Genomic DNA, 13,050 nt, shown 5'->3' with positions numbered 1-13,050 from the left:
GTAAAGTGTGAGCAGATGTTGTGTTTTGGTTAAATGAATGAGACTTTTTGGTTTTTATTGATTTGATTGGCAATTATTGGCAGTTTTTATGCAACAAATATAAAAAGAATTTTGATCACTTTTTAAGGTTCTGATGTTGCTTTTTATTGTGGTTTTTATTGTGCCTGATGATTGATTGATGACTGACGAGTTGATGGTTGGAATTATGGAAATAAAAAATAGTTGAATTAAATGATAGATTTTGTGTCTATTTAGTTTGTGGAATTGTTTTTCGGGTGTGGAATGGAGTTGTGGATCAATTAGGGATGGGATTTGACTGGTTAACGATTATTCCTGTCTTTGGTTGGATGAACCGTTCGGTACATAACTCTGGGAGACTATAATCAAGTAATTATCCAAGAAGGATGCAAATTGAGGTCTACACATATGAGACACTAATTAACCCACTTGTCTACGTACTTGTCAACACACCTGACACTAGAAATCGGAAAATGACAAGCAATAAAGCCAGATTCAGCCACAGAAACTAGTAAAGGTCTTGAATCACAATTAATATGTGCAGCCAGGGAATCTGATGTAAATTTCAGGCAGATTCATACCTAAAATAGTATGATGGGGTTGGGATAAGCTGTCCACTTACTTCGCAGGTCGTACAGATCAATTTTGATCTACATGACCTCACTTAGACATCTCCTAAAGTTGACTCTATCGCAAGTCGTCCGTCTGACAATTACCAATACTAAGCGCAATACTTTTCCAATCAACAGCTTCTCTCCATGAGTTCTTAAGTCAGATTAGTTGAATATTATGGATTAAATCTGAATTTTATGCTTTTATGGCTACATCCAAGGCTTTCCCAAAGTCTCGGTCTCTACAAAATGTTGAAAACTTCTCAAGACAGAGACCGATACCAGCTCGTTTGGGTAGTCGCTGCCTCGATTTTCTGGGTAATCTTGGTCGCAGTATCAGTATCAAGAACCTTTACGACATCCTGAACAGCGGCAATTCAGAAAATCGATCAAAATTCCGAATTCAAGCCAATGTGACTCTAGTATGGATTTAAACCGAACCCGGCACTATGCCAGGGTCACGTCAGCTAAGTGTCTGATTTCGGATCAACTAACCGACTTGTGCTATTCAAGAATCCTTGAATTAATTCTAAAAACCCAACAAAAATGACTAAAATTCCCTTCAAAAAATCGAATAATTATCTACAAAAATCTAACAAATTTCCCAATGCATCAATACACCTCAATCCTCTTGACAATCACGTACATCACATCAACAATTACCCAACTTTTTAACCGTTGAAATCATCAAAATCCGCCATCGTCTGACTCACAATTTCTTAAAATTGTCTTGTCTTGTTTTAAAATAATTCAGATCTTTCACCAAACAAAATAAATAGTCAAAATTGATGATGACTAAAAAGTAAGAAAAGTGAGTCTTTGTCACAGAAAAGAACAACAAGTAACTTTGCATAAAAATAAAAAATAAAATAAATAAATTCGTGTGGCTCATCAAGTAAGCGGCAAGTGAAAATTTATATACATTAAAATATCTTCAAAAAATATATTCGACTTGAGCGGTTCTTTGACATTTTTGATGGTAAAAAAGTAAATTTACTTGTTATTTTGTTGGTAGCCAAAAACTCAGGTGGGGATGTGCAGTTGTTAGGGAATTGGGGGAAATTGAGTTTTTCAGATCTGTGGCTTCTTTTTGGATATTTTATGCCAAAAATCTCTATGGAAAATGACTTTTATTGGTTTAAGAAAGGTCAGAATCTCAACCAACGTCCTTCATCCCTCTCTCCAAGTTGAAACTGAGTAGCTGATTAAGTCAAGTAGTAAGTATAGGTCTCCAATGCCTTCTAAATGCCTTTTTAGGTAGATTCGGTTCTAAGTGTCGGTCTCGGTTCTGGTTCCGACCTCGGTCCCGGTTCCGATTTCAGTCCAGGTTCCGACTTCGATCCCGGTTCCGACTTCGGTCTCGGTTCCGACTTTGGTCCCGGTTCCGATCTCGGTCCCGGTTCCGATCTCGGTCTCGGTTCCGATCTTAGTCCCGGTTCCGATCTTAGTCCCGGTTCCGATCTCGGTCCCGGTTCCGATCTCGGTCCCGGTTCCGATCTCGGTCCCGGTTCCGATCTCGGTCCTGGTTCCGATTTCGGTACCAGTTCTGATCTCGGTTCCGGTTCCGATCTCAGTTCCGGTTCCGATCTCAGTTCCGGTTCCGAACTCGGTCCCGATTCCGATCTCGGTCCAGGTTCCGATCTCGGTTCCGGTCTCGGTTCCGGTCACAGTTAAAATCTCGGTCTCGGTTCTGGTCTCGGTTCCGGTTTCGATTCCCGTCCCGGTTCCGATCTCGGTTCTGGCTTTGATCTCAGTTTCTGTTCTGAATTCGGTTCCGGTTCCGATCTCGGTTCCGACTTCGGAAGCTTATTTTTTCATAAATGCCATGAATTCAATGCCATGTGCGGCTTCGACCGAGGCTTACCACCAATATGTCAACCACTGTCATAGACCATACCACACCCCATCCAACAATAAGTCCATGACTACATGACACTGCAATCCAATTATCCAAGCATGCTCACTCTCTCCTCAGGTCCAATTCCACTGCATACATTGTTGTGAATTTTTACTTTAATGACTACATGTCACTCTCATTTACAACACGACAAAATTTTTTTCATTCTATCTACACTGAACATTGCGTGATGTCATTTTGGAGTTATTTATGTTTCAAACACAAGAGAGAAATTTTTAAGTAAACAAATTTTTTTTTTTTTATTTGTCTCAACTGCTCTTGTACAGCACACACATCTGTAGATGTATGTGAATATTCACAATAAACGGTGATCATGTAGACAAATCGTTTGTTATTATATGGTTATGCAGGGTTGGGAGATTGGATGAGATAGTGTATTGTGTTAAGGTGTATTTGAGTCAAACCAAACCGATGCACCTCCGGACATGCTAAGTGTCTTACTAAGGGACGCTTAAGAATTAGGTAAAAATGTCCAATAGATGCTTTTAAGAAGATTTTAAACTAAATTAATGTAATCATTGGCATAGGCTAGAGAATTCTTATGTGGACTAAGGCAAAACTGTGAGATAGGTGCAAGGTGCCTTATCAGGTTTTCCAAAAGTTGAACAAATTCACTAGACATGGAAGTCTTGTTCCTGGGAGTCGAAAATTCTACAGTGTACCTATATCAGTTGATTCTAGACAATTGTGTCACTAAGTTCAGTTCTGTCCAGATGTTCAGTTTGTCCAGATGTCAAGGATCAAAGCATGACTTGGAGTTGCTACAATATCTATCTTCACCTAGTCATAGACACCAGCATTCGATTAAGCTGAGGCTCTTGTTTCAATCTTTTGAATACGTGACTGGATACCTTCCTATCCATTCTGACAATATTCCAATCTTAAGGCAATCTTGAAGCTTTTGTTCTTATTCCTTCCGGCTTCTATTCAAATTCCTGACCCTTTCTCTAATCCAATGGTTTGCAGATGCCAAATCATAGCTTGATCTCGTACATTAAGCAGTTTAAGTGTCCATACTGGAGATTGAGTTGGGAGGTCATGGATCACAACTGATTTGTGCGACCAGCGAAGTAATTAAGTGTCTATTCTTTCGAAAAATGGCACTTTTGAATGTTGTCGAATTCGAACCCACGATTCTTTGATTATCCTCACTAAATTAGATTCAAGTACCTTACTTACTCTCCTTACACTTACTTATTCGACCAACAAGGCACTTAAATCCTCCAAACTATGTGTCACGACACGGATTCGTCTCTGCTTGTATGAGCAGCCTTAGCTGTCATGTATTCATGTTAAATTCTGCCAATTTTTAAAATGGGTTTCCTGATGTGTGACAACTCTGCATATATGATTATGCACATAAATCATTGGACAGAAGTAAATTTTTTTTTTGCAAGACCTGACATGAAAGGTTTTTCATGTTTTTTTATATCAAATGAACATTTATGTGGGATTAAAGCACCAACTTGTTAGCAAATTTTAGGATTATGTGGACAATTCTAGCAATTTTCAGTCAAAATTCAGCATATTCAGCTCCTTATTGTCAATTCCACATCCAATAATTTTTACTTATTTACTTCCTTGGCTAGATCGCAATGTCGCGTTAAAAGAACGTCCATAGACAGCTCTACAACAGCTCACATCCAATAAACATCCAAATAATCACCAAATTTATGACAAAACTCAATTCCAACCCCAAAAACTTAATGCCGTCGCATGACGGCAAATAACAATTATTTTGCTAGTCGCATGGAAACCCACAAAGCAATAACAAGGACAAATAATAAAAAAATCCTCATTATGGACATTCAGTACACACTAAAGATTTAAAAGCTTTACTATGTCAACAGCTATATATCCCCATAGGAATTGAACATTGGCTGTATGGAAGTTAATTACTGACATAATAAAAATCCAAAAAAGACAATGAAATTGTGTTATATGTGCATGGATTATCGTGTCTTGATATTGCTAGTCTCATGAGATTCCGTGAATATGCTTACTTTGAGGAATTGAGCTGTTATTTTGAATTATTTACATGATAGTGTGATGGAAATGTGTCAAAATGGACATGATAATGTGCTAGTTTATTAATTATTCTTGGGTGGAGGATATGGAAGGGAATTTTGATATTTTGGAGAGTCATGGTTAAATTTGGGGTTAGCTACTTGGTGTATACCTGCTTATGCACTTTTTCCCCACATTTGCCTCTATACCTGCCCCCTAAACCTACCCATATACCGAAAATTGACCGTTTCTTGAGTCAGCCACCTTTTGACAGTGTTGTCCTTACTTTGTGTCACAAAATACTAGTGAATGTCTGGTTTTCGATCATTATATTCAGCATGCCCACCCCTGACGTCCTATTGAATTCACCAAAAAGTAAATAAAATTTAACTTCTTTGATTCATTTTTTCCAATATTACAACCAGATTGTCTTTTCAAGCATAAAAGGTCACAAGGGTAAAGTAAAAAAAATCGATTCAAAATCGTACGATTAAATGACTTTTCAAATTCAAACATTACAGGAGTTTTTATCGATTGCGTGAGAGACATGACATGAAGCACATGATTATGTTTATTATTCATGATGTATTTGTACTGTCGAAATTTAAATAAAGATATATAAGTCAGGATGGCCAAGAAGACATCAATCGAGAATTACAAATGCGTAAATATGGCTGGATATGTCTCACACTTTGAAAGCGGAATAGTGTTGTAGCTGGGGGAGAGACACAAGCTTGCTATACTGCCCTTGGTTGGAATCCACAAGGGAAAAGGCGTCCTGGTGCTCCAAGAGCAACATGGCGTAGGACGGTAATGAAAGAATGCCAGTTAGATGTCAAAACTGAGAATTTGTACAAGCTTTGTGATACAGCCAGCAACAGAGTCAGATGGAAGGCCTTTGTAGCAACCTAGGCTCCAAGTCGGAGCATGGTTCCAGTAAGTAAGTATAGTCAGGATGGGGAGTGGGAATTGGGGGTGGTTTGAGTTAAGTTAGTGATTTTTTTAAGTATGACAGGTTGTCAGGGTCATCGTCAGGAATTTGGAAAGAGGGTAAGGAGAGGGGAGAGAAGGGGTGAAAAATTGGTTGTATGGATCGCAGGCATTTAGGAGAGTTTTGGGGTTTTTAACGCAAAACTCGAGCAGATTGAAACATTTCCCTAAAAATGGGAGGGTGGGGTTGACCTACAAACCCTGTACCCCGTTTTGGTGTTGGGGTCAAACCCCTCTTACCCTGGACAATCTTTGAAATTGTTTACTTTCCCTCAACATAGACAAAATTGCACTAAATCCTAATAAATAAGCAAAAAGTCATCAAATTATCCTCAAATCCCCAAATTACCCTCAAATTCCCCAATCCCATCACCATCCAACCCTTAACCCCCACACCTACCCAAACAACCCATCAAAAGCTTCAATTTAAATACCAATTTCAATTCCAATCTCCCCATTTATGTCCACAAATTGATCAATCTCCATGTCCTTTAAATTGCACTAATTCTTTGTCAATCGATGTAGTTTATGTTATCAATATCAAAGCAGGACATCGCATAACAATATCAAATTTGTGTCGTAGCGAGAATGATGAAGATATGAAGAACAATAAGCTTTTGATGCTGATCAGTTCTCGGAACAAATATTGTGGACATGAAATGGAAATTCAGCGCTTGAAAATTGCATTAAAAAAAGTTTTTTTTCCGTCTTTTGTTTAGTTTGGATTGTTTATGGGGAAAAAGTTGATGGGTGGATGTCTTTATGGATGAGAAAGTGGCATGGTACGTTGGGTTTATGGAAATATTATGGATATTAAGGATGTTGCGAGGGGAGAAATTGAGGATTTTTGGAACAAATTTAAATTTTTTTTTTTGGCAATTTTGATTATTTTTTGAATTTTTTTAGGTTAGATTCTTTTTAAGGTTAGTTTCTTTTTGAGGTTAGTCCTTTGAGGGGCTATAAACTACTGAATGTTCTAATTTTGAGGTTATACGGCTGATGTTAATTTTTAAATATCAAATTTTTGAGCTTTCTTTTGAGGTTAGGTTCTTTTTGAGGTTAGAAATTAGAAAATTGTCCAATTTTGAGGTTAATTTTCAGGATGAAGTGCTAAAATATGCGTTCTGCGACGCATACTAAGCTACAAAGACACTAAAATACCACATTAGTAATTCAGCACATCCACCTACCCACTATCCAACCCCTCTCCCTCAACATCCTCCAAACCCATAAAACACCTCAATTTAAATTAATTCATATCCCATAAAATCCCATTCCTTCTATTCAATTACTTTACCCTTAATTGCTGCAATAATAAAAATTCTAAATAAAAATTATACATACAATAAATCTCTGTTATACATTCGCACAAATGTGCATGTGAGGCATGCAAGTATAAATGAAATGAGACTTAAAATTCAACCATAAATCTCAATTAATATTCATATGTAAGATATACACACACTCCATAAAGTTCCATAAAAAGTAGCAAAAAAAGAGATATTGTTTATGTGTTTTTATTGCTGTTCTATATGAATGGGGGCTGTGCGGGAGTTAGGTCACGGACACTGTTGCATCATACCATACAGTGCCTAATGCTCAGTGCCTACTGCTCAGTGCTCAGTGCTCAGTGCTCAGTGCTCAGTGCTCAGTGCTCAGTGCTCAATTGCTCAGTTCTCAATTGCTCAGTTCTCAGTGCTCAGTGTTCAGTGCACAGTTTTCAGTGATCAGTGTTCAATTGCTCAGTGCTCAATTGCTCAGTGCTCAATTGCTCAGTGCTCAGTGCTCAGTGCTCAATTCTTAGTGCTCAATGCTCAATGTGCAGTACTTAATGCTCAGTGCTCGGTGCTAAGTGCTCTGTGATCAATGCTCAGTGCTCAATTGCTCAATTGCTCAGTGCTCAGTGCTCAGTTCTCAATTGCTCAATTGCTCAATTGCTCAGTGTTCAATTGCTCAGTGCTCAGTGCTCAGTTCTCAGTGCTCAATTGCTCAGTGCTCAATTGCTCAGTGCTCAATTGCTCAGTGCTCAATTGCTCAGTGCTCAATTGCTCAATTGCTCAATTGCTCAGTGCTCAGTACTCTGTGCTCAATTGCTCAATTGCTCAGTGCTCAGTGCTCAGTTCTCAATTGCTCAATTGCTCAGTGCTCAATTGCTCAGTGCTCAATTGCTCAGTGCTCAGTGCTCAGTGCTCAATTTCGGTTCATGATTTTGGTACGGAGGGGTTGGGGGAGGGGAAAGGGTTCATTTATTGTTCCCTAACAACCAAACGACCCCTCTCCCTTCCTTTTATAACCCATTAAGGCAGCATCTCTCTTTCATACTTTAATCCATTATTTTTCCCAGATTTATTCATTCATATTCTCATATTTTTGTGTGTGCCTTAATTGTAGATCATTAAAATTTTCAGTTTATGCATTTCTAAATTAATATTTTTTTGTGCAACATTGAATTGCAAATGACTTTAATGGTCGTTGTCATAATGTGCATAAGATGCTTAATTGTCTTTACTGCTAATTTAATTATTTTTTAGAGGATTATTAAGTGTAATTATTATTTGTGTTTTGGATTTTAAATCCTTTTTGTAAATTGAAACTGTAAATTTGTTGATATTAAGTAGGTAATAAATGTCGGTATTAATTGTGTGGATGGGATGGGATGATGCAGATTGAAGACAGTTTTGTTGGCTTTAATAGATATGAATATAATGCAGTTGTGGGCAACCTGTGTGCCGCGGCACACTTGGTGGTAAGCCGCGACTGAAATCTCACTCGGCTTACGGTTTTTGGTGTTTCCAAAAACTTCCAGGTGTATATGGGTGTGTCGCAAAACACATGTTGCCCACTACTGGTCTTGGAATGGAAACTTGTATTGAGTATCAAGCTAGGAATGATTATCCTGAATAGCGCGAATCGATTACTTACTTGCTTACCTTCTTGATTCAATTGTGATCCATGACCTCTCATAGGAGTCGTGTGCTGACACCCTGAGCACGCCCCTAGTGATATTCATGAACATTGTGCCTTATTTGAACTCTAAAGAATTTTAAAATTAGGTCAAAAATGTAAAAGTAAAGAATTTTATGCTCCAATAATCCACATCAAAGAGCATTCAAGCTTATATTTTTTGAAAATCATCTCCAAAAATCCTTTTCAGAAGTCCTCATTACTTCACCCCTCACCCCCATTCTCCCTTTTTCAAATTTTCATCTAAAATCCCTTCCATAATTTTTTCAAATTTAATTAAATCGTCATTGTTCTTGTTCATTGTGCCTTAATACCTCAATTTTCATTTGATTACCTTCAAGCTTCCACAATAGCTGTAATTTACGCTATCAGGCACAGTTAAAAAGGTGAGAAAGCACACACACTTTTTATGCAAAGTCATCACATCATAATTATGTAAAGTAATTATTCACAATTTTGTTCCTGTTCCTTGCCATTTTCGTCACATTCTCTCGTTTTTTTTTTGTGAGCAGGAAATTGAAATTTTACACTCGGTGATTAACTTTCTTATTACGTACTTTTATAAGTGAATAATTACAGTTTTTTGCTTGGCTGTTGCTGACCTGCTGAAGGGGATGTTTAGCATAAATTGATGTTGTGCTGGATATTGGGTAATTGATGGTAGATGAATTAGTGATTTATGGGATATTTTGAGCAGATTAAGTCGGATAATCGATGGAAAATATGGAATTGGGTCGGATTGAGTTTGGGCGGATTTTGGATCGATTCAGGGATTTGTGATATTCGGGTAAATGACTGATTTGACTGGAATCACCCAAATTTGACTAATTTAGTCTAAAATCGGTCATTTTTCAAGGATCAGAGACCTCAGAACTCTAAACAGACTCCAAAGTCCAACTCTAACGGTCAACCAAAGGAGGCACATAAGGGAGCACTGGACAACCTTCCAAGAATTGGATAATCGGCTGTACAGTCCAAAATTCGATTTCAGATTTCAGATTTTAGAAGGTTTTGCAGCAAAATTGGTTAGACATCCCTAAATGAAACTCAAACTCATTTTGTGTCCAAAAGTCGACTTGAGTCAACTCGACTCCATAAAAAATTCAAGTCAACTTCTAGCTCTGATGTTACGTAATATCATCACATTCCCCCCAACCCCCCTTTCCACATCCCACATCCATATATCACCCAACCCATTACACACTCAATATTGCATTTCTACTTATTAATTGTAATCAATAACACTCAATATCCACATAACCCACATTATATTGAGCTTAATGTTCACAAAATTGTAATTGATACTCAAACTAAGATCGATTAAATGCAATATGAGAAGTTTTTGCATCTTTGAGTGATAAATGCTTTAGAAAATTGCGGGCATTTAAGGTTCAATTGGAGATAAATCTGAGATTTTATATAACAATTTTAAATAGAAATTTGGAATTGAATTCAAATCTGGATTTAACATTAAAATAATTGAATAATCAAAAAAATGTCCATGAATCCAACAAAATCCATAATTAAATAAGTAAAGCCCACGCTCAATGTTACCCAATTTAAAAAAATCCTTAAAATAGAATTCACAATAAAATAGGAATTGATGAGCTTTTCATTGACGCCCACGCACTTTGTTATGTGTACACAACAAAGGCACATTCTAGGAAGGTTATGAATGAGAATGGACTGTTTTGGAAAGAGATTTGGAAGGGAAAGTTTGGAATTTTTTGGGGGTTTTAAGGCGCTTTTAATGTTGATTTGGATAACACAAGTTGGGTAATCGATCCAAAATCGGGTACCGAGCCGGCATGACACAGACATTATCCGGCAACAAGTCAGACTCGTCGCCTAATCACTGTGCAATTTGGGAAAATTTCGGATCATTTTTGAGCAATTTTTGAGCAATTTTTGAGCAATTTCAATCATTTTCATCATTTTGACCAAAATTCTCACAAGAATCGATTAAAATCTCAACAAATTTAGCTCATACTTTGCCATCTACCTCTCATCCGTTCCACCTAGCTCACCAAGCATACCTTCGCTTCCTAAACCCCCAAAATTTCCCCCAATTCCCTCCCAATTCCTCCCCAATTTCCCCTCAATCAAATTTTAATTCTTCCTTCCAATTTTCTTTCAGTTGCTATCTTTACGGCTGTTGCTATTTACTTTTCCTTTTCATGTCCATTTTCATGTCATATCGGAAGCTCTATAATGTATTTTTTGTTGTTGTGTGTGATTTAGTCATGCTTGTAATGACCATAAAAATAGGAAATGAACAAAAAAACAAAATAAAAATTATTGTCCATAATTTTGTGTATTATTGTTGCTGATTTATATTTTTGTCCTTAAATTCTATGTTGGCTATAAATAATGGAATTTTTTGGGAAAATTTGTGGAGGATTTGAGTGTGTGTGTGGGAGTTAAGGAGGGATAAAGAAGCGGTAGTTGAGTAAATGGTTGGGGTGTGTGGAAATGAGGGGTTTTGCTGGGGTTTTGTGTGTCCTGAGGCCAATTCTGCATTCCAGATCAACATCAGCTTTCCAAAACCCCCCAAAAAGCTATGCAAATTATCAAAAATTCGTTCAAATTTCACCAAAACTATTACTAAATTCACAAAATAAAATAACTCAATAAAAACATCAAAAAACATCAAAAAACAATAAAAAAAAACATCAAAAAACATTTAAAAAACATCAAAAAACATCAAAAAACAACAAGAAACATCAAAAAACATAAAAAAAACATCAAAAAGCATCAAAAAACATCAAAAAACATCAAAAACATTAAAAAAACATCAAAAAACATCAAAAAAACATCAAAAACATTAAAAAAACATCAAAAAACATCAAAAAAGCATCAAAAAACATCAAAAAGCATTAAAAAACATCCAAAAACTGTCAATTTAATTATTTTCTTTCTCAATTCCAGCCCAGAATACAAAAAACTTACTTAATTTATTTCAAATATCATCAAAACAATTTTTATTGCTTCCAAAATAATTCAATTCTCTTATTTTCCTTCATTCTCTTCCAAAAATAGGAGGTAATTTACACCATCTGTCATCCCCACGGTAATGTGTTACGTATTGTGATATTTAAGAAAAATGGCGTTCAAGCAATGGTTGAATTTGACTCAATTGATTCAGCAACACGTGCACGTGACAATCTTAATGGATGTGACATTTATTCATCATGTTGCACACTCAAAATTGACTACGCAAAGGTGAGTTCCTTACTTTATTTTACTTCTTTTAATTCGCTGTATGCATTCTTTATGAGGATGAACACCTGCTGATTCTGTACGACAGATGACACTGTGCTTAAACGTCAGACGAATTATTGATAACTGACATCGTTTTTGTGTTATAAAATATACTCGACATATACACAGTTGGAGGAGATGAAAAGAAAAAGAAGGAAAAATGAGCAATTTTTCTTGATATTTTTAGTGTGTCAGTTATTGGTCAATAGGTGTGAACATGTGGTGAATAATGAGGGGTCATTAGGATGAGCATCGGCAGAGTTTAGAGGACTATTGAGGATTTAGAATCCTAAAGTCCGAAACGGCGCATACTGAGTCAATCCGGACTCCCAAACGATGCCTTTTTTCGAAAGGACAAAAATACGTTGTAACTAGTTAAAGGCAAGTCAATGTTTGGTTCAGTGGTGGGCAATCTGTGTGCCGCGGCATACTAGAGTGCTTTCAAAATGCCACGAACCGTATACAGTGCATGATTTCGGTTGAGACTGACTACCAAGGTGTGCTACAAAAAAATAGAAGGTTGCTCATCACTAGACTTTAATTAATGACTAGTTCCAACGGTTTTTTGTCGATTCGGGCTTCATTCTTGAATCTGGACTCCAAAACAGTCCCTCTGACTTGATTCCGATTTGACTACTCTGGAATCCTCCCAACTATGATTTGATCAGGGTTTGATTCATCTCTTTATGAACATTTTCTTTGGAATTGTAGGAATTTTGAGATGAACAACGTCAATTTGGAGATATCAACTTGATGTTTCAATCGGCTGATATCTCCGGTGATGGTACGGTGTGATATATGTGCATCACTGATATGGTACAGTGCGGTAATTGGAATGTCAATGTGGTATATCTCTACCATATCAATGCTCGTAAACTAGTGGATCACAAATGATGCAACTGTACAGATGCTCTGATAAAGAAGCAGTAGCAAAGATCAATTGACACATATGCATCTGGCATCTTAAAACACCAGTGCACCTATACCGTATTACTATACCACGATTTCATATCTTTTTACAACACAATGAGTGCACCTGCACCCATACAATTGGTATATAAATAACATGTTATTATACAAAATTACAAATACATGAGTATCATTTTTGCACCTATGATGCACTCATTAGTACGGTGCAAGTGTACCACTTTACCATACCAGGTGTCTTACTGTACCTTATCAGTAATGTGCCTATCCAATATAATTTTATTTTGTTCCGCACAACATCATTATCATCATCAAAAAAATCAGCCTCAATGAATTCATTTAATACATTCTAAT

At 36.8% G+C, this 13,050-nt stretch overlaps 1 protein-coding gene across 4 annotated transcripts in view; it reads left to right on the top strand.

Annotated features, from left to right (window-relative positions):
• LOC139090512 (heterogeneous nuclear ribonucleoprotein L-like) overlaps positions 1–13,050 on the top strand; it is a 155,396-nt gene that overhangs the window by 48,706 nt on the left and 93,640 nt on the right. For all 4 annotated transcript variants that reach the window (XM_070640257.1, XM_070640247.1, XM_070640241.1 and 1 more), the window contains exon 3: positions 11,548–11,730. In XM_070640257.1, the coding sequence (XP_070496358.1) occupies positions 11,548–11,730 (183 nt within the window). The remainder of the gene's footprint in view (positions 1–11,547; positions 11,731–13,050) is intronic.

The sequence above is a fragment of the Chironomus tepperi genome, unplaced genomic scaffold (genome assembly GCF_022539635.2).
Source record: "Chironomus tepperi strain 1889 unplaced genomic scaffold, CSIRO-AGI_Ctep_v1 contig_13, whole genome shotgun sequence".
Lineage (NCBI taxonomy): Eukaryota > Metazoa > Arthropoda > Insecta > Diptera > Chironomidae > Chironomus > Chironomus tepperi.
This window is presented reverse-complemented; position numbering and strand designations above follow the sequence as displayed.